The sequence below is a fragment of the Myotis brandtii genome, unplaced genomic scaffold (assembly GCF_000412655.1).
Source record: "Myotis brandtii unplaced genomic scaffold, ASM41265v1 scaffold165, whole genome shotgun sequence".
Lineage (NCBI taxonomy): Eukaryota > Metazoa > Chordata > Mammalia > Chiroptera > Vespertilionidae > Myotis > Myotis brandtii.
The window spans coordinates 1,604,918-1,627,609 of record NW_005356042.1 but is presented as its reverse complement, the minus strand read 5'-3'; the positions used below and the strand labels follow the sequence as shown (position 1 = coordinate 1,627,609).

The 22,692-nt window shown below is 45.9% G+C and overlaps 1 protein-coding gene and 1 pseudogene across 1 annotated transcript; one reads left to right on the top strand and one right to left on the bottom strand.

Annotated features, from left to right (window-relative positions):
* LOC102257060 overlaps positions 1 to 22,692 on the bottom strand; it is a 42,460-nt pseudogene that overhangs the window by 15,881 nt on the left and 3,887 nt on the right.
* Positions 125 to 2,457, top strand: LOC106725440 (major allergen I polypeptide chain 2-like). Its single transcript, XM_014536610.1, has 3 exons — positions 125 to 226; positions 738 to 919; positions 2,269 to 2,457. Exons 1-3 carry the CDS (start codon positions 163 to 165, stop codon positions 2,347 to 2,349), a joined length of 327 nt encoding a protein of 108 aa, XP_014392096.1. The 5' UTR covers positions 125 to 162; the 3' UTR covers positions 2,350 to 2,457.

Sequence of the window (22,692 nt, the reverse complement as noted above, 5' to 3'; positions counted from 1 at the left end):
GCTGTTTGCTTCCCACATTTAACACCCCGATGGCTGAGGGGCCACGTGTGCCAGCTCCCTGCCCACAGGCTGTTGGAGCTCCTGGGGTGTGGGATGGGCTCAAGGAACTTGTTTATAAAGTAGCAGAAACCCTGCCCTGGGCAGAGCATTCCAGCAGCTGACATGATGAAGGCAACACTGCTTGTGCTGGCCTTGCTGGTGACCAGAGAGCTGGGCATCCAGATGGGTAAGAATAGGAAGGAGGGAAGAAATGGCCTTCTTGACCTTTGCCCTAGTCTGTCTCACTCCCTCCCCCCATGGTGATCTCTGGGCAGCTTCTAGCAAGAAATTTAGGGGTCAGCTGGGAGATTACTGCCCAGGAGTCCTGCAGAAAGCCCCCGAGGTTTTCAGCCTTTCAATGGAGGGAGAGGTTTGAAGATGGAGGGCCATCAGTTATGCACACATAGGGGGAGTCGGTTGGGGTAGTGGTGCTTATTTGAAGGGCTGGGATGTCTGGGGCCATGGTCAGGGGCAGAGGGGCTCTAGTCCTAGCCCCTCTCACTGCTCCCTTCAGCTGGGAGTGCCTCTTAGAGAATGTTTGCTCTGTCTGGGGTGTAAGCGGTCCTGGGAGAGGGCAGGTGTCTGTGGAAGGTGAGTCAGGACACACTGGCTATGTGATTACTTCCAAGTGGTGGGGAAACAGAAACCTCTTACCCTGCTGATTCCTTTGATGGGGTGTTTTTGTCTCTTGTCTTCAGCGGAATCTTGCCCTATTTTTTATGGAGTCTTTGGTACGTTGGCTATTGGAAGCAAATCACTGTTGGATGCCAGCCTCGATCTGGTCCACGCTACCCAACCAGAAAAAGTAGCCTTAGAAAAAATCCAGGAATGCTACAATGAGGCGGGAATCGAATCCAAGATCTTGGATCTGATCGTCATGGTAATTTACTTTCCTCCCCCCAACCTCGCTCTGGCGACATACATGCAGCATATTGCAAAATGCCACATACAAATAGACCATGACATCATGGGGTACATGACAGATAAGAGCTATAAACAGTCAAGCTCATAAATCTTAGCTCCACTCTACAGCATGTATAACATACAACCACATGCTACATGCACGTCCAACCTGTTCTTCTATCATGCATGTCCCTATTGTGCCGATTAGCTCACACACTGGGAAATAGGGGACTAATGTCAGTGTAACATAGAAAGTGTGTTGGCTCATGTGATTTTTCCCCAGATTAGGGGAGCTAACATCGCAGGAGTAGAATTTTAACCTTTGGCAGGAGAGACTTCAGCTCCTGCACAAGTAGGAGTCCTGCTGCTCTATTTTAGAAATATTAAAAACGAGCCCTGCCCTGGCCAGTGTGCTCAGTGGTTAGAGTGTCAGCCTATGCATGGAGAGTTGTGGGTCCAATTCCCAGCCAACAGCACGTACCTGGGTTACAGGTTTAATCCCCGGCCTCAGTCAGGGGCATGTGGGAGGCAATCAATCTCGATGTGACATATCAATGCCTCTCTCTCTCTCTCTCTCGTCTCCCCCCCACCCCCACCTTGCCATCTTCCATTCTCTCTAAAAATAAATGGAAAAAATATCCTTGGGTGAGGATTAACAAAAGAACAAAAACAAAAAATGAGCACCACTTTTAGACTCTTCCCAGAAGGGACTCGCTGGCTTTGCAAGGCTTCTGGCTTTCGGTCTGTTTCACTTCCTCTTGTGCCCACCTTGATGGCTCTTCTTCCGGCTCTGAGCCCCACTTCCACCTGCATTGTCGCAGTGTCCACAAGCCAGAATTTCCACTATGTCGTGTTAGTGCCCGAGGCCCCTGCAGCACCTTCTACTTGTAGCTGCTCACAGATATATCTCCTGATGAACTGTCTTTGTTATTGCTCTTTTTACAGTTACGTAGATTTTGAACAGTCTGTCTCACTCTATTTCCCCCAAAGTGCTAACTCTGCAAAATGAGGTTTTTCAAGAACTTCTTGCATTAATGTAGGCACACAGGGCACATGAGATTGTTTACAACACATGCATAAACATTCATCCGATGCACCTAACAGACGAGTCTTAGGTACAGGAGAGATCACAGAATACCTGTGCGTGGGCAATTAGGAGCCATCCTCATCCTGGCCTGACTGATCACAGCCCCTCTCCGGTGATGGCCTGTGGTTCTTGCTGGAGATGGAGCTGAATCAACGAGGATGAGGAGTGGGGTGACCTGGGGAGATAGGATAGCCCTGCTGGGGGCTCAAGTCCTCTTCTCGTTATCTCCCTCTCTTTAGGGCACTATCACCACCAGCAAGGAATGCATCCACTACACAGTGGACAAGATAAAGAAGGATGTCACCGAACTTCTAAACTGAACTGTTTCTCTGAGCTCCGTCTTCCTGCCATTCTCACCTGAAGCTGGAATCCAGACACCTGTCCCCACGCTGTCATCAGGCTGACTCTAATAAAGTAACTGAAGCTCAGATCTGTGTGCTGCGTCTGCGCTGTGCGGGGAGTACGTGAGGCCTGGCAGGGGATGCTGGGAGGTGGTGAGGCGTGACGTATGGTGAAAGCATGCAGACTGGTCAGGCAGAACCAGGATGAGCTTAGGCCCTGTCGCTGACAAGCTCTAGGACCTTGGACAAGTTGTTTTGTCTTTCTCAGGCTATTCCCTCATCCATAAATGGGCATTGTGTATGAGGATGAAGTTAAATAACAAATGTAATCCCAGACTTGACTAGCCTGGAAGGACAAAAATGTTATCAACAGCTACAGATGCATCTCTCTGACTCTGGCTTTTATTCAAACACTCATTTCACTCTTCCCCATGACAGAGCTTGAATGGAGATTTCTCTCAGTGCTTATCAAATAGGTTTGAGGTAGAGGTGATGCAGGTAAACAAACTGTTGACCCTATCCTCCTCAATCATCTTTTCTCATTTCTATGCTCCACCCCAGTAATGGAATCTTTCACCTGGATAGCAGAGCTTTGGAGAAGGCATTTTGTGTGGGTGGATCACTGTCAAATTGAAGTTTCTGTGAGAATGAAGACTAGAATCTTCTATTCCATTGTCTTGCTGATGTCCCATGTACATCTTAGTCTTTTTTAAAATATATTTTTATTGATTTCAGAGAGAGAGAAATATCAATAATGAGAATCATTGATCAGCTGCCTCCTGCACACCCCCTACTGGGGATTGAGCCTGCAACCCAAGCATATGCCCTTGACCAGAATTGAACCTGAGACCCTTCAGTCCAGAGGCTGACATTCTAACTACTCAGCCAAACCAACTAGGGCTGTCTAGCTTAGTCTTTTTATGTCCTAAGTTAAATGGGAGAAAATGATTCATTCTATGTGTTCCTCCTGGCATCCAAATGCAGATTCCCTGAAAGGCATCATTTGTAGATGAAAACAAAGAAGATCAAAGAAATAACCTAATTGCTTAAAGGGACAAAAATGGTATCACCTGATATAATTTGGGAATTCAGGTTTGATTGTCTCTGGTATCTGTGCTGTTTAATCACAAAGCTTCAAACATTGTTCCTAAAGGTCTTGAATCCAGGCATGACAGTGGTAACAATACCAATAATAAGTAGCCACATCAGCAGGGATCACAACTGTCAACCTACACCTACTCAGGGAGAAACAGGTTCTGTTCTCATTTATGTCATACATGAAGCCATTTGTTGGGTCCGAGCCCCTCTGCTAGGGATGGGACCTCCTTGGAAGCTGGGAACTGGGAGATGAGAGCAGCCACAGGTAGATGGGACATGCTTTATTGCAAAGCAGCCAGCCACCCGCTGTTCAGGAGCACATTTTATACTAACTCAGACAAAAGAGGTTTCTTGCTAAAATAGTGACATCAGTGTCACATGATACATAGGTACACTGCACAGTGCATACAGTAAAACTGCTGTCATTGCCTTTGCACGTATGGCAAATAGGCCTTTAACATCCGGCGTACTCTGGGTAGGGTCCCCACACCATTTACTCTCATAACAGCCCTGTGAAGTAAGCACTAAATTACCCACTTTACCAATGTGGAAACTAAAGTAGAGGCAGATTTCGTAACTTGCACAGGGCAATACAGCTCCCAGCCTACAGGGTTGGGATTCACACTGAGTTATGGCTCCAGAGCTGTACACTAAGCAGAAAGTACCTCATAGCCCTGTCAGAAGCCAGTGGCCTTGGAGAAAACAGGCTGTGGAGGTGCAAGATGAATGAGAGGATTTAAAAAAGGGAACAGGAGAGCAAGGGAAAGGTTTTTTAAAAAAATTTTTGTTTTTGTGTTTTTTATTGCTTTCAGAGAGGAAGGGAGAGGGAGAATTAGAAACATTAGTGATGAGAATCAATGATCAGCTGCCTCCAGCACACCCTCTCCCGGGGACTGAGCCTGCAACCTGGGCATGTGCCCTGACCAGGAATCAAACTGTGACCTGGTTCACTGAGTCACACCAGCCAGGCAGGAAAGGCGTTGTTTTTTTCATGTAGTAAAAGATACTGTTCCTTACAGTGAGAGCCCTATTATGCTGGATAAAGACGAGCACTAAGTGAAAGCCAGTCTACACGTACTGGCTCATCGTATGTGAATCTGTTGGTGTGTTGTGTGGTATGACTTGAGAATAAAAGCTTTCCTACACTTGATGCTCTCCAGTGAATCTTCATGTGTTGACTGAAATTATAGTAGTAGCAAGTCTTTCCCATAGACTTTGCATTTAAAGGGTTTTTTATCCAGTGTGAGTCATATAAATACAAGATGAGTTTGGTCGAAGGCCTTTCAACATTTATTGCATTCATGGGGCTTCCCTCCAATGTGAACTTTCATGTGTTGACGCAAATTATACTGGGAGCAAAAGGTTTTCCCACATTCTTTGCACTTAAAAGGTTTCTCGCCAGTATGGATCCAACGATGCTGGACAAAACCAGAGTGGAAGGAGAAAGATTTTCCACATTTAGTGCATTCATAGGGCTTCTCTCCTGTGTGAATCCGCTGGTGCTCTGTGAGGTGTGACTTGCGACGAAAAGCTTTCCCACATTCACTGCACTCATAGGGCTTCACTCCCGTGTGAATCTGCATATGTTGACCCAAATTAAACTTGTAACAAAATGCTTTCCCACAGTCTTTGCATACAAAGGGTTTTTCTCCAATGTGAGTTTTCTGATGCTTAATTAAATTAGACTGATGCATGGCCTTTCCACATTTATTGCACTCATAGGGCTTCTCCTTAGTGTGATTCTTCATGTGTTGCCTGAGAGCAGAACTGTTGCGAAAGGTTTTCCCACACTCTTTGCACTCAAAAGGCTGTTCTCCAGTGTGAATCTGTTGGTGCTGCATGAGGTCTGATGTACAGCTGAAGGTTTTCCTACACTGTGTGCACTCATAGGGCTTTGCTTTCGGATGAACATAGTCATGTGCAAGATCCCAATTCTTGGTGTTCCTGCATTCACTATATTCATAATGGTTCTTCCCAGTTTGATTCCTAGGGTCTTTTAGTCTGTGTGTATCACTGTTATGGAGAACACCTACTAGAGAGACTCGCTCCTGTAAAACCCTTGAGCGTAGACTATTATCTGACCCCAAATCATTGCATTTAGGGTTCATCTCCTTGTGGGGGTCTGTCACTGGCCTTAAGACTTCCTGCATTTCCGACAGCCCTTCCTGAGTTTTGGTTTTTCCAGCCCTGGAGTCCCTTGAAGCTCCCTGCCTCATCCATCCCCGAAGTGAGGATCCCTCAGACAGGAGCAGCTGAGAAGTGGTAGTATCTGATTTTTCTCTGGCTCCTGAAAAGAAATAATAACACAAGAATGACTTATTAGTGATGCGAACATAAAGAAACAAAATTACTACTTTTATTAGAGAGAAAATGATGAAAACAATGTCTCTGTGCCTGTTATGTTTTCACATCTTTGAACCCCAGGTTTACAATTTGTTCTTTTCTGTTGCTTGAGCTCTTGACATTTAAAAAAGGGAAACTCAAGAGGGGGTGCTTGGGCACAGAACAGAGGATCTGGTGGGAGAACCCTCCTTACATTCCAGAGTCAAGGAGAGTGGACAGTATGAGGATGACATCACATACAGTAGGTTGGCTCTGAGAGGGAGCGTCTCATGGTGGTGCTAGGACAGCACAAGCAGAGGCACCAATTCCCTTCCAGATGGGAGAGGGAAAGAGATCACAAGGGGTTTCCCAGGAGGTGTGCCAGCTGTTTCCTAATAGAGAGGCAGAAACCACCGGACAGAGGAAGTGGAAGGGGTGCTGTGAAGGAGACAGAGTGTACAAAGTCCGTTCTGAGCAAGACATGGATGGCTAGGGAAGCTCAGCACATGAGAGGCTGTCGGTGGTATGGAGCTAGAGACAGACAGAGGCAGAGGGCAGGCAGATGCCCAGGACTCTGACTTGGGTGACAGTGAGCACAGTCACTGCTATCCCCTGACAAGGTTTACAAGGCAGAAGTGAGCACAGTCTGAGGGGACAGGTGGAGTCAGCTGTGCCAGAGAAACAGGCAAGTTAAAAGACACAAAACAGCTAGAAGAGGTCAATGGGGGAGAATGGGGAACATATGTAATACTTTCAAAAATAAAGATTAAAAAAAGACATAATCTGGATAGTGAAAATTTTAAACACTTAATTAGAGGCATTATGAGAATGGAAATGTTAACAATATAAGTGTTCATTCTTCCTCAATGAATCTATTAATTGAATAAACCCTAGATAGATTCACAACAGCGTTTTTCAGAGAACTCAAAAAGATAATTCTAGATCTTATGTGGAAGAGTAAAGGGACACAATTATAGGGCCAGATGATTTACTGCTAAATTCTACAAAACATTTAAGGAAGAAATAATAACAAATATCTAATACCAATTCTATATAAGCTCTTCCAGAAAAAAAGATGAAATACTCCCCATCTCATTTTACGAGGTCATCATTACCTTAATACTAAAACCAAAACCAGATATTATTAAAACTATAAACCAACATCTCTCAAGATCATAGACACAAAAATATAGAATGATATATTAACAAACTGAATCCCAAATGTAAAAAAGAACGGAAAGTCCATGCAGGAATAAAAGGCTGGTTCACCATTTAAAAATAAATCCTTGTAACTGACCCTATTAAAAGACTTAGGGCCCTGGCTGGTGTGGGTCAGTTGGTTTAAGCATCCAGACGAACACCAGAAGGTAGCTGTTTGATTCCTGGTCAGGGTACAAACTCGGGTTGGGGGGTTTGATCCTGGGTTGGGAGTGTGTGGGAGGCAACTGATAGATGTTTCTCTCTCCTTCTCTTTTTCATTTCCTCTCTCTCCCTTTTCTCTGAAAAAACAAACAAAAAACTCTGGGTTCTGGATTCTTTTTAAAAAAAAGACTAAAAAGGAAAACTATATGATCACATCAGCAGACAGAAAAATCAGTAAGTAAAACTCAACATCCATTCATGATTTTAAGAAAGACTAAGTATAAATGTAATCATATGTGCAGAATTTATATGCTGAAAACCACAAAATGCTGGTGGAAAAAATCAGCGCATACCATATAATAAAGAGGTAATATGCAAATTGACCCTCATGCTATCACAAAATGGCCGCTGTGCACAGTGGAGGCGGGGCAGCAAGGGCGGGGTCAGCGGCTGCTCGCGCACAGCAGGGGCAGGGCCAGCGGCTGCTTTGTGTGGCTTCTGCCAGGGTTTCCACGGCCCTGTGTGCATGCTGCAGGGGTGGGGACCAGAGGTGGGGCATTGGGGCGGCACTCCAGGACTTGGGGCCGTCCCGTGGTGCGCCGGCTACGTGAGGCAGGACTCCAGGACTCAGGGCAGTCCCATGGCGCGGGGAGTGGGGGTGGAGTGATCCCGGGTCTCGCGCGATTTCGTGCGACAGGTCACGAGTATCTAAATAAATGGAAAGATATTCTATGGTCATGGGTTGGAGTATGTAGTACATGCTCAGTTGTTGAGTGTCGACCTATGAACCAGGAAGTCATAGTTTGATTCCTGATCAGGACACATGCCTGGGTGGTGGGCTCAATCCCCAGTAGGGAGCGTACAGGAGGAGGCTAATCAATGATTCTCTCTCATTATTGATGTTTCTATATCTTTCTACTTCTCCCTTCTTCTCTGAAATCAATAAAAAAATATATATTTTAGAATCTTACTGGCATTACAGAACAAAGAAAAAAATATATATATTTTTAAAAAGATATCAACTCTCCCTAATTTTTTAGATTAAACACAATCCCAATAAAAATTCCATCAAGTTCCTTTTGAAGATATATAAAATGTATGTGAAAAGGCAAAGGCTATCGCATTGACAAAATAATTCAGAAAAAGAACAAAGTCAGAGAACACACCTTACCCAATTTAAAACCAACTATGAAGTTATAGTAATCAAAACTGTGGTGTTGGCAAAAGTAAACACACACATAGATCAGTGAAACAGAACAAAGAGCCTAGAAATATTACCCTCAAACATAGTAAACTCCTTTTTGAAAGATGCATAGTCAATTCAATAGGGAGATAGTCTTTTCAACAAATGGCTCTGGATGTTCACACGGGGTAAGAAATATACCTTGACACACACCTCACATCTTATAGAAAAAATAACACAAAATGGATCATAGACTTAAATATAAAAACATAAAATTTTTAAAGAAACACAAAGGAGAAAATCTGTGAGACCAGTGTTTGGCAATGAATATTTTGATATGAAAAGAAAAGCACAATTGTTGAAAGGAAAATTCAGCTTCAGTAGTAAATTGAGCTTTACCAAAATTAAAAATGTTTGCTCTATTGTTAAAAGAATGAAAATACATCCCTGGCTAATTTGGCTCAGTGGATAGTGCGTCAGCCTGTGGACTGAAGGGTCCCAGGTTTGATTCTGGTCAAGGGCATATGCCCAGGTTGCGGATCCCCAGTAGGGGGCGGGCAGGAGGTAGCCGATTGAAGATTCTCTCTCATCATGGATGTTTCTATCTCTCCCTCTCCCATCCTCTCTGAAATCAATAAAAAATATATTTAAAAAAAAATAAATGAATGAAAATACAAGCCACAGATTGAAATAAAATATTTGCAAATCACAATAATGGACTCATATCTAGAATAGAGAATACTTAGAGCTCAAATATAAGAAAATAATAACAACAAAATGAGATCTGAACAGATAATTCACAAAAGAAAATATACAAAAATTCACAAAAGAAAATATATGGATAAAAAGTGAGCATATGTCATTGTCAATCACTTGTCATTAGAGAAAAAAATTAGAACCACAATGAATTACCTCTACATATGTTAGAAATGGCTAACATTAAAAAAAAACCACACACACACACAAACCAAAAATCCTGGCAATATCAAATGCTGGTAAAGATATGGAATGAGGAATTCTCACTCATTACTGGTGGGAATGCCAAATGCTATAGCCATTTTGGAAGGCAATTTGTCAAGTTCCTAAAAAGTTCAAGCAATCCAATTCCTAAATGAACTGAAACCTTATGTTTACACAAAAACTTGTATGTGAATTACTACAGCAGACAGGACTGTGAATGGATAAACAAACTGGTACATACCCATATACTGTGATACAATTTGGAAACAAAAAAGAATGAACTGTGGATTCACTCAATGATGTGGATGAATATTAAATGCATTTTGCAAGCCCCCCACCGCCTGTGTCTGTGTCCATTGGGTGGGAATGGCTGGGGGGGCGGGGGTCAATTGGGGAAAAGGGAGTCATATGTAAAACTTTAGATAATAATAAAAAAATAAATAAATAAAAATCCCCCCCCCCAAAATAAATAAATAAATAAATGCATTTTGCAAGTGAAAAAAGCCAGATTCAAAAGTGTTACAGATTCCATTCACATAACATTTGGAAAGAGGAAAACTATGGAGACAACACAGATTATATGCCAGTGAATGGGGAAGGGGAGAGTGGTTGACTATATAGGAGATGCCAAGGGTCATTTGTATATAACGAAACTATATTGTATTTTACTGGGCTGGACAGTACATGCCTCTATGTATTTTTCAAAACCCAAAGAACTGTACATCACAGTGAGTGAATATTAATGTGTTCAAATTAACAACAACAACAATACCCCGGGATGTCAGGGGATTCCAGAATGGAATGCAGACTGTGACAAATGAACTTGAGTGAATTATAACGGTATGTATGGCACTACCTCAGTGAAGGAGGTGGGGGAAAAACAAGCTGACCTAAGTACTTTTGGAAAATGGTGTTTTGACAGTACACTGTAAGGCTAAAGACAAAAATAACTACAGTTGACCCTTGAACATGGGGATGGGGAGGTTTAGGGGTACCCACCACCCACACAGTGGAAAATGCACATATAAATGAAATCATCTCTACAAATGTGAATTCCCAATCACGGATTCAAAATATGTATGTAAATATTATACTCTAGTTGGTAATCTGTTACCCAGGGAGACTACTTCACATGTATAATGGAATTGAAAAAATAAGTTAATAAATGGTAGATAATGGAAACCAGGTTTTCATGGTCACAGAAAGAAATTGCAAATAAGCAAAGAAGGAAGGCTAGAATGAATCATGTCAAAGAACGAGGTTATTAAGAACAGAGTTCAACTATATGCAACCACAAGAATGAATCTCACAGACATACTAGAACAGGGGTGGGCAAACTTTTTGACTCGAGGGCCACAATGGGTTCTTAAACTGGACCGGAGGGCCGGAACAAAAGCATGGATGGAGTGTTTGTGTGAACTAATATAAATTCAAAGTAAACATCATTACATAAAAGGGTACGGTCTTTTTTTAGTTTTATTCATTTCAAATGGGCCGGACCTAGTTTGCCCACGGCTGTACTAGAATATATAGTCGGGTTCCATTTACAATAATTCTAGAGCAGTCACAATGAACCTATGGTGACAATCTAGATAAGGTGACCTTTCCAGGACAGAGCAGCAGAGCCTCCTGACTGGCTGGAAGCACTGTGCGTGTCTGCCCTGGGTGGGGGCTGTTCGGGCTCGTATCTATGTAAAAATCCATCAGTGAGCTCTAAGATATGTGCGTATTGCTGGGTGCAGGTAAAAAACTAGAAGAAATAAGAGTAGTGGGGCTAAGGAAGTCAAGTGTAGGCAACTTTTCCAAGAATAAGACAACTCCTCCAAGAGTTTGGTTGTACAAATGTATTAGTCAACATTTAGAAACTGCCATGGAGCCAGGACTGTTTTGTGTGTTTTATTTTCCCGAAGCAAGCACCCTGAGCACGGGTTTTTGTTTTGTTATGTTGAATAGAGGTAGATAAAAATAGAAAAGAGCCTGGCCAGTGTGGCTCAATGGTTGAGCATCAACTTATGAATCAGGAGGTCAGGGTTCGATTCCTGGTCTGGGCATATGCCTGGGTTGCAGGCACGATCCCCAGTGTGGAGCATGAAGGAGGCAGCTGATCAATGATTCTCTCTCATTGATGTTTCTCTCTCTCCCTCCCGCTTCCTCACTGGAAAAAAAAGAAAAAAAAGAAAAAAGAAAGAAACAGAAAATAAGTGAAGAAGTAAGGTCCCGGGGAAGGCAGGAGATGTGAGTTAGTCTCTGGCACAGGAAGTGGGCACGGCAGGGGGCAAGATCTCTTCCATAGAGAAAGGGAGCTACAGGTATGAGACAGACAGATGGATCTGTCAGTGGAGGAGCAAGAGCAGGACATGAAGTGGGTTGTATGCTGAGACATCAGTGGCTCAGGCAGTGGTCAGTTTGGATCAGTGGTTCAGTGGGTGGGAGAGCTGGTATAGGAGACAGCTGATCAGAAGCCAAGAGCAGGTGTGGCCGACCAGTTAGCAGAGTGCTGGCATCACACTGCAGTAGGTGATGAGGGCTTAGACTAGGATGTTAGTGGTGGAGCTCACGGAGGTAGTGGATTCACTTGGTGTGAAAAACAAAATAAGCAAGATGAGGATGGCTGGATGCTGGATGGACGGAGGCAGAGTGCTATGGGTTCGGCCAAGGTTGTTTCCCCCTTCTCGACTGTCTGAGTGACAGGGCCATCAGTGCAAGTGGAGGATGGAGGAGTGGGCAAGATCGTGATTTCCTTCTAGGCATGAAGAATCTGATGGAACATGTGGAATATAATTGAAAAATAAGTGTTTGGAAGGGACTCAGCTGGGCTGAGGAGGCTGGTGAGAGACACTCACTGGCAGGCTGAGCAGGAGAGGGGCGAGACCATGGCTCTGCAGTGGTGCCAATCAACACACTCGATGACTCCAACTGCCTTCAGCAGCTGAGATGTAGGACAGACAGATTCAAATGTCACCTTGAGGTTTTACAGTAAAAGAGGGGCAGGAAGCCAATGGAGCCAGGGATGGCTTCTGCCTGACAAACAGGAGGATGGAAGAATGGATGCAGAAGGTGGGAACAGATTACAGGCAGATATAGTAAGGTAGGCTCTTTTTCTTCTGAGTCCAGAATGACATGTGAGATGTTACGCTTTGTGATTGATATCATCACATGAAAGATCCTAACAGCTGACTTCTTTTGAGCTCCTAACTACAGCTTAGGCATGGTGCTAAGCATTTTCATGCATTCACGATTATACCTTCAAACAGCCCAATGAGTTTGAAATTATTTCTACTTTTTTCAAGAGTAGGCAGAGTAAACCAAACCCATGTGCCTTCTCCTGGGGCACACAGCTGAATCCTACCTCCCTGCTACATCCCGAGGGAGGGCCAACCGCTGAGTCCTCAAACAGAATGCGAGGTGAAGTGATGCGTGTGTGCAGCTGGACTCTACCTTCCTCTCATGTGCCCTTTGCAGCAGAATGATGCCAGGGTAACCATGAAACCACATATGGATGACAAAGGGCACATGGTCTCTGAACCACTGTGTGAATGAACTCCCAGGCTGACCCACATGGACCCTGTTATGATTGAGAAAAGTATTTTTCATGTGTTGAGCCACTGACATTTTGGAGGTTATCTGTTACTGCAGCGAGCATTAACTGAGCCTAACGTAGCTAAACGAGGCCAAGCAATTGGAGCCTCACTCTTACCTGACAGAAGAGGTTCTTCATCTGGCGGCAGTAAAGAATGTGTTGAGGAGGGAGGACAGAAGGACACCAAGACACCCAGGCACCCAAGGAGGCCGCAACAAGGAGCTTCCCACGGAGCTCCAGAGGCAACAGTTAGGCTGCCACAACACCCACTGCCTACATCTCGGCCACCCACCTGCACAGGCACTTTGGGAGAGGCCTCTCTTCACAATCCATAGCTCCTGCCTGTGCTCCGATAGGTGGACAAGCTCTGATTTGGGGACTGGGTATCCTGTTTGTGGAGAAAGAAGTAAGATACACATATTTTAGCAAAGACGATTTGGGGACTGGGTATCCTGTTTGTGGAGAAAGAAGATACACATATTTTAGCAAAGATAAAAAGAAATGCCTCAGTGCTGTCTGGGACTTCAGGATAGAGAAGACCTTGGAGTGAGGCTGCTCTTGTCCAAGTTGATCTGCAACCGGGAACCAACGCCAAGAATACTGTCATTGGGTCCTAAACACCGAATAAGGTGGTGCTGGCTGTCTATGCCGATCCGTCTCCCTTGACCTCCATCCTAGAGAATCCCCAAAATTGTTCCGATGTAGTCACAGGACCCACGTGCACCAGTGCTCAAAGAACAGCATGACCACTGCTACTGACTGCTTTTCTTTACACTGGCCCACTTTAATTTTATCTTAATACCTGCCTTTAAAAAGGGAATCCTGTGTCAATTTGAGAAATTGAAAAACTAGTTTCATTCACCACAAATGGAAAGTTACTATAAGAAAATCAAAATAGTGCTATTTAAAAAAATATTTTATTGATTTAAGAGAGGAAGGGTGAGGGATAGAAACATCAATGATGAGAGAGAATCATTGATTGGCTGCCTCCTGCACACCCCCCACTGGCGATGTCATGTGCCCTTGACCAGAATCGAACCTGGGACCCTTCAGTCCGCAGGCCAACACTCTATCCACTGAGCCAAACCAGTTAGGGCCAAAATGGCACTATTAAGTCTCAGTGAACTCACACTGCTTGCTCAGGGCTGTGAGTCTGAGGCTGTCTCCTCTGTTGAAGAGGGAAATTACCAATAGTCAAGGGGCATTTAGAAAGATTCAGCTCAGCCCTGGCCGGGTAGCTCAGGTGGTTAGAGCATTGTCCCCCTACTCCAAGGTTGTGGGTTCGCTCTGTGGTCAGGGCACATACAAGAATCAACCAATGAATGAAACTGATGTCTCTCTCTCTCTCTCTCTGTTCCTCTCTCTCTAAAATAGAAAACAAACAAAAAAAGACTCAGCAAAAAATACTTTCTCCCTTAACCAGGGGTGGGGAACATCTGGCCCATATAAGGCCCGCAAAATCATTTGGTCTGGCCCTTCTAAGGCATTAGGGGTGAGTTAATTAAATGTTTGACCAAATATAGCAGGCTAGTTAAAAAAATATATATATAGCCTGCTTTGCGCGCGCACCACCGCACCTTTATGTTTTCCACACTGCGCCTCCTCTGAGCCTCGGTATGCTGTTATCTTTCTTTCTAGTTGAAGAGTCTCTCCTCAGCCAGCTTTCCTGTGGTTCTAGGTGATGTCTGTTCCGTTTTTTAGTTGTATTTTTGAAGTGGTTGTTTGCGGCAGCAATCTCCGGTGTTTACCTATGCCGCCATCTTGGTCTCTCTCCGAGTAGGCTAATTTTTAAGTTGATAATTGTGTATGGCCCTTGAATGATGTTATAAATATCATAAAAATGGCCCCTGGCAAAAAAAAGGTTCCCCACCCTGCCCTAAAACCATCAGCAAGCAGGAAAGAAAAAAAAGGGAATGGCTTTCTCCAATTGCTCATCAATGCCATTTGTTGTGTTTGTACCCCCTAAAATTATCTCCCATGCCAAGAGAGGATCATGGCCCAGACTTCAGGACACAAGGGATAAACAGGTAGGCATCAGGGGTCAAAGAAGCCTTTTAAGCATTTTTTAAAATTCTCACCCGAGGATATTTTTCTTTTGATTTTTTGAGAGATTGGAAGGGAGGGAGGAAGTGGGGAGAGAGAGAAAAACATCGATGTGAGAGTGACACATGGATTGGTTGTCTCCCGAACATGCCCTGATGTACTTCAGGACACAAGGGATAAACAGGTAGGCATCAGGGGTCAAAGAAGCCTTTTAAGCATTTTTTAAAATTCTCACCCGAGGATATTTTTCTTTTGATTTTTTGAGAGATTGGAAGGGAGGGAGGAAGTGGGGAGAGAGAGAAAAACATCGATGTGAGAGTGACACATGGATTGGTTGTCTTCCGAACATGCCCTTATGTAGGCCAGCGATTGAGCCTGCAACCGAGGTACGTGCCCTTGACCGGAAATTGAACCCGAGACCCTTTAGTCTGAGGGCTGATGCTCTAACTACTGAGCAACTGGTCAGGGCCAAAGAAGCCTTTAAAATGAATTGTTGTTTAGAACAATAACCAGTAGGACTCACACCTCCGGGTGTGCTGTCTGGTTCACTCATTTCTGAACAACATCCTATTACTCATGGGTCCTGCTGACTGGGCTGTGAACCAATCAAGCTTGGCTACTCAGCTTCCATCTCATGGGAACTTGGAGAAGGGACGGTCTAAGCCAGCCTGTGCTGAAGTCCAGGTTGAGAGGTAAAGGAAGTGTGGGCTCGGGACATCTGTGCAGAGACAGCCCAGTGGAAAGGAAGAGAGAGAACGAAAAAAAAGTATATACAGAGAGAAGCAGAGACAAGGAATTGGGGGCTTCTTAGAGCAAGGACAGGAGTGGCCATTTCTAGCTACCAACTCCCCGTTGCAGAAGAAGCCAATCTGCTGAGACCCACAAACAGACGTGAGGAACAGAAGTCTCCGGGGCAAGGCCTAATCAGATTCCTTCCACTTTCTGGCTTTAACTCTCATGATGCTGGACTGCACATCTTGCCCTTGGATGTTAAAGAAACCCATGTTTCCTCCTACAAATCCTTCTCCTTTGGTGTCTGAGCCATTCGGAAGAGAACTACATTTCTTGCCCAAAATTTCCTGTAGAAGATACAGGGAGACAGACAGGAGAACATGAAACCAACACACACTGGGGCTGCGGGCGGGAGAGAGGGAGTCTTGTGGAAATCTGAACACAAGGTGGGATGAAGGAGGCTGTAGGTCCCCACAGAAAGGAGCAGTGAGGCCTTACCCAGAGAGACCAGGAGCCTACAGATTTCCAGCATCACTTCCCTGTATAGGGTCCTCTGGGCAAGGTCCAGCTGCTCCCACTCGTCCTGGGTAAAGGTCACTGCCACATCCTTGAAGGTAACTGATGTCTGAAAAGTCAAACAGAGGTAGCTCGTTGGCCCAGGGCCAGTCAGATAAGATTAGAGCCTCATGCCCAGTCGTTTGTAAAGGACCATAGAGCCCTGAGTGGTATGTGAGCACATGAGCCCCTTCCCAAGCTCCAGCTCCCCCTCCACCCTGTGGGAATATAATGAAGGCCACCTGTAAGTGTACTGTGGGACCCTGGAAGCCTGGCAGCTCCTCGGTCATGGAATGGCCAAAAAGAACCTGTGCCGGATGTGAGCCTGGATTGTAAACAGCTGGTGTTTTAATCACAGAGCTTGCACACGAGCCCGTCCACCCTGCATGCACAATTTGTGACTCTATTTTCTGACTCTAGGTAACCCTGTACTACCAAAGCCTGTGTGTGTGGCGGAGACTTCACCGACAGGCCACCCCCAATATGCACTAAGTCCTCATAAATTCATGTCTTTCACAGCCAGTCCTCTGAGTAATTTCCTTGAAATTGGCAAGCAGGACTCACACCTCAGCTCTTTGCATAACAAGCCCCAAGGCCAGTATCATCGAACACTTCCTAGGAACCTCACTCTGTCCCAGGTCCCAAGGACTCAGACACTGCTGTGGACCAAATGTGACTGTTAGAGACAAAAGCTTTCTACGCTGGAACCATTCACCAAAGACACAAGACAGTGGCAAGGCCGAATGGCTCGAGAAGCATAGACAGCAAGCACTTTGAGAATGAAGAGGAACAGGGAGGACATGACAATGATCCAAGCACCAATCATGACAAAAGCAGGAGCAGTTGAGCCTCGCTGGTCCTTACCACATACCTGCGCCACGGTGGGGCTTCACATGCCATATTCTAGCAATTACACGTTCCCGCCCTGGAGCTAGATTCCGATTTTGAATGTAGTCTACTGGGAATGATTCTTGCCTGATCTGCAATCTGGGGGAAGTTAACTTATTTTCCTGAGCCTCAATTTTTGCATCAACACAGTAACAGTTCCCACCTCACTAGGTGGTTGTGAGAATTAAAGAAAAAATGTTCACGAGGCAAAGTGCAGTGCCTAGCACATGTCAGTGCTCTATGTGTTTTTCCTACTTTCATTACTCCACACACAGCTATGATGCAAACACCATCATCATCTCCACAGCAGTCAATGAGGCTCAGGCAGCTCTAGCAAGTCACCTGGAGTCACATGTCCCAGGAACACAGATAGAATTTGAACATCTGTAAAACACACACAACCTCACCCTCCTGAGGCACATCTCAGAGACATTCCCTGCCCTGTACATACACTTCCATCTGGCGGGAAGGTCCGCCATGCCCCCTTGTTCCCAAGTCCACATGCCAAAGGGACACTTCCTGCCTTGCAAAGTTTTCATTAGTTGTAATCTCTAGGCCCCCAGTGCACTGTGGGTGGAAAGGTGATTAAGAATGCACATTCCGAAAATAAATAAATAAATAAACAAACAAACAAACAAACAAATAAATAAAGTTAAAAAGAAAAAAAAAGAAAGAATGCACATTCTGCCCTGGCTGGCTTGGCTCAGTGCATAGAGCATCAGCTTGTATACTGAAGGGTCCTAGGTTCTATTCTGGTCAGGGGCACATGCCTGGGTCCCCAGTGTGGGGCGTGCAGGAGGCGGCCGATCAGTGATTCTCTCTCATCATTGATGATTCTATCTCTCTCTTCCTTTCCCTTCCTCTATGAAATGAATAAAAATACTTTTTTTTTTTTTAAAAAAAAAGGAGAATGCACATTCCGGTGGTCAGTGTACGGTGTGTTGACTTTTGGCTATTTAGCTATGTGACCTTTGGCAGGTCTGAAGTTCCTCTCCTATAAAGCAGGGATGATAAACGAACCTAACTCTGAGGTAGGGTACTCCACTTCAGCACAGATCAAGTGCTAAATGAAGGCCAGCTGCTTCACTTGTTTTAGTTATTTTTTCTCTTTGCTCCCAGAATACTCGGGTGAAAAATCAACTAAACCCCATCTCTGCTTCTGTAACTGTACCAGATTCTGTGCACAAAGATTTCAGAAGATGGGCAAGTGGGAATGGGGATACTTTATCTAGAACTAGCAGAAAAGCCAGGGAAAGACCCATCTAAGAGGTGACACTGGACAGAGCTGGGAAGGAAGTAGAGAGGCAGCCCTGCAGCGATCTGGAGGCAGTTTTCCAGGCTGAGGAAATTGCATGGGCAAAAGCCTGGAAATGGGAAAGAGCTTGGAATGTTCAAGACCGCTTAGCTGGAGAGCAATGAGCAAGGAGGAAGGGAAGGAGAGAACTGAAGGGGAAGGGACAGCGGTGGATGTAGTAGGGCCTTGCAGGCTAGTTGAAGCGTCCAGAGAGGAGTCACTCACTCATTAACCACTTATGGAGCACTGATTACAGGCCCTGTACTGTTCCAGGTCTGAGGAGAAGGAATGCAAAATACTATTTCGAATGGCCCTAAGGATTCTACAAACAAAACAGGATGAGGGTAACAAATTGAGATGACTTAAATGGGGTCAATGGGGAAGGCCTCTCCAAGGAGGGGACATTGGAGGGAGCATGAAATGAAGTAAGAAAGGGAATCATGTGGAGGACAAATAAATACGACAAGTCTTGACAGTAATAAGGTTATGACAAAAGTAAAGATGGTGCCATGCCAGAGAGCAATACAGGACCTGTTGTGTGTTTACATCTAAAGACACAGCCCTGGTACACCATCATTACTGATGTTTATATAAGAAACATCCAAACCTGTAGAGAATTTTTTGTAAGAATTTATTTGAGCCAAAACTGATGACAAATGCTGGAAAGCAAGATCTCAAATGTTCTCTGGATGCAGTTTTTATACATTTGGAATTAAGGAGGGAGCTTATATTCCTTCTAATTGGTGTTTTGGGTTTTTTAGGATATATTCCCAGAAGTGGGATCGCTGGGTCAAACGGAAGTTCCATTTTTAATTTTTTGAGGAAACTCCATACTGTTTTCCATAGTGGCTGCACCAGTCTGCATTCCCACCAGCAGTGAACTAGTGTTCCCTTTTTTCCATATCCTCGCCAGCATTTGTTGTCTGTTGATTTTTTGATGATAGCCATTCTAACATGTGTGAGGTGATATCTCATTGTGGTTTTAATTTGCATTTCTCTGATGATTAGTGACTCTGAGCATTTTTTCATGTGTCTCTTGGCTATCTGTATGTCCCCTTTGGAGAAATATCCAAAAAAAACCAATCAGAAAGAATGTATGCACCCCTATGTTCATAACAGTGTTATTTACAGTAGCTAAGATTTGGCAACAGCCCAAGTGCCCATCAGTAGATGAGTGGATAAAAAAGCTGTGGCACATTTACACTATGGAATACTATTCAGGTATAAAAAAAGGGATCTCTTACCCTTTGGGACAGCATGGATGGAACTGGAAAATATTATGTTAATTAAAATAAGCCACTCTGAAAAAGACAAATATTACATGACCTCACTTATTTGTGGAATCTAATGAACAGAATGCATCGACAACAAAGTAAGACCCAAAGCATGGAGGCATGGAACAAACTGACATATCTCCCTGTGGGGTTATGGAGATGAGAAGAGATAAACCAAAGAACTTATATGCTTACTAGAGGCCTGGTGCATGGATTCATGCACTGGTGAGGTCCCTCGGTGTGGTCTGCGGGGATCTGGCCAAAACCGGCAGTCCAATGCCACCTGCCGCTCCTGCCTGCCGCTCCCGCTCATCCCGATCCTGCTGCAGTCAGTCCCCATTGGGAAAGGCTCGCACCGCCACAGCAGCGCTCACCAGCCGTGAGCCCTGTGTCTGGCACCCATCGGTCAGCTGAGTGGCACTTCTGCTGTGGGAGCACACTGACCACCAGGGGGCAGATACTGGTCAGTACGGGTCATAGCAACAGGTTGACTGGTCTTTAGGTTGTTCAGTTGTTTGGTCGCTTAGGCTTTTATATATATACTAGAGGCCCGGTGCACAAAAATTTGTGCACTCAGGGGGGGAGGGGGGTCCCTCAGCCCGGCCTGGGCCAGCCTGGATGAGGGGATGATGGCTGTTTGCAGCTGGTCACACCCCCTTCAGGGTGGGGGTCCCCACTGGGGTGCCTGGCCAGCCTGGATGAGGGGATGATGGCTGTTTGCAGCTGGTCACACCCCCTTCAGGGTGGGGGTCCCCACTGGGGTGCCTGGCCAGCCTGGATGAGGGGATGATGGCTGTTTGCAGCTGGTCACACCCCCTTCAGGGTGGGGGTCCCCACTGGGGTGCCTGGCCAGCCTGGATGAGGGGATGATGGCTGTTTGCAGCTGGTCACACCCCCTTCAGGGTGGGGGTCCCCACTGGGGTGCCTGGCCAGCCTGGATGAGGGGATGATGGCTGTTTGCAGCTGGTCACACACCCTTCAGGGTGGGGGTCCCCACTGGGGTGCCTGGCCAGCCTGGATGAGGGGATGATGGCTGTTTGCAGCTGGTCACACACCCTTCAGGGTGGGGGTCCCCACTGGGGTGCCTGGCCAGCCTGGATGAGGGGATGATGGCTGTTTGCAGCTGGTCACACACCCTTCAGGGTGGGGGTCCCCACTGGGGTGCCTGGCCAGCCTGGATGAGGGGATGATGGCTGTTTGCAGCTGGTCACACACCCTTCAGGGTGGGGGTCCCCACTGGGGTGCCTGGCCAGCCTGGATGAGGGGATGATGGCTGTTTGCAGCTGGTCACACACCCTTCAGGGTGGGGGTCCCCACTGGGGTGCCTGGCCAGCCTGGATGAGGGGATGATGGCTGTTTGCAGCTGGTCACACACCCTTCAGGGTGGGGGTCCCCACTGGGGTGCCTGGCCAGCCTGGATGAGGGGATGATGGCTGTTTGCAGCTGGTCACACACCCTTCAGGGTGGGGGTCCCCACTGGGGTGCCTGGCCAGCCTGGATGAGGGGATGATGGCTGTTTGCAGCTGGTCACACACCCTTCAGGGTGGGGGTCCCCACTGGGGTGCCTGGCCAGTCTGGGTGAGGGGCTGAGGGCTGCTTTCAGGCTGGCGGTTGTTGACTGAAGCTTCCAACCGCTCCTTTTTTTCTTCTCTTTTTTTATTTTATTCTGGGCCAGCTTTAGCTCTGGCTGTAGCTTTGAGGCTTCTTATCTGGTTTGTTTGCCGTTTAATCGACGAAACAATGTAAAACTTCAGCTCTGAGATCCCGGCAGGCTGAAAGCTGGTTTCTAGGGTTTTGTTTAGCTTCTTATTTGCAACATAGTACATTGTTGCTTAGAGTTGCAACTCAGAGGCCGGCAACGTTGGAGTCTGCAGTCACTGAAGCAAGGAAGCCTCATGTTCGCTTCCAGCTGCCTGGCTGCTGGCCACCATCTTGGCTGACAGTTAATTTGCATAAGGATATGCTGATTAGCCAATGGGAAGGGTAGCGGTCGTACGCCAATTACCATGTTTCTCTTTTATTAGTGTAGATAGATAGGCATAGCCCATAGACACAGGCAATAGAGTAGTGAAACCATGAGGAGGGTGGGTAGGGGCTGGGAGGATGGGAGTAAAGGGAGAGAAAAGGGGAAATATCTATAATACTATCAACAATAAAAAGTATATATATATTTAAATATATAGAGAAAATCATTGATCGGCTGCCTTCTGCACACCCCCTATTGGGGATCAAGCCCGCAACCCTGGGCGTGTGCTCTTGACCAGAATCGAACCTGGGACCCTTCAATCCACAGGCCGACACTCTATCCACTGAGCCAAACTGGCTAAGGCTAAAAAGTATATTTTTTTTAAAAAGGGAGTTTGCCTAATTTACTCCAACAGTGTAATTTACATTTTGGAAAAATAGGGTAAATAAAACAAATCCTATATAATAAAAGAGAAACATGCAAATTAACCATCCCTCCGCTATGCTCAAGCCACACCCACCAGCCAATTAGGAGCGAGTATGCAAATTAACCCAACTAAGATGGCGGTGGCCACGCAGCTGGAGCAAGCAGGAGGCTTGGATTGCCCCCAGCGATGGAGGAAGCCAAGCTTCCCGCCTGCCCTGGCCGGGCCCTCGGCTCCGCTCAAGGCTACAAAGTTTCAATTATAGAAGATAAATAAATCCCAGATACCTGCTTCCAGCCGGCTGTGGCCTCTGCTCAAGGAGGGGCTGGGAGCCTGGGCTTCCAGCCGGACCTGAGCTCCACTCAAGGCTACAAGGTTTCAATTATAGAAGATAAATAAATCCCAGAAAAAGAAAAAAAAGAAAAAAAGGAGAAGCTGGGTCACCAGGGGGCATGGCCAGCCTGAAAACCTCACCCAGACTGGCCAGGCACCCCAGCGGGACTCCCCCACCCTGAAGGGGCTTGGGCAGCCTTGAAAACGGCCCTCAGACCCTCACCCAGGCTGGCCACACCCCCATGGGGTGAGGGTCCCCGCTGGGGGGCTTGGCCAACCTGCAAACAGCCATCAGCCCCTCACCCAGG

Bases quoted from the DNA above. Each gene is read 5' to 3' on its own strand.
- LOC106725440 (XM_014536610.1), top strand. From the start codon at position 163: ATGATGAAGGCAACACTGCTTGTGCTGGCCTTGCTGGTGACCAGAGAG. The intron at 227-737 runs GTAAGAATAGGA...TCTTGTCTTCAG, and splicing joins AGAGCTGGGCATCCAGATGG to CGGAATCTTGCCCTATTTTT. The intron at 920-2,268 runs GTAATTTACTTT...CCCTCTCTTTAG, and splicing joins TCTTGGATCTGATCGTCATG to GGCACTATCACCACCAGCAA.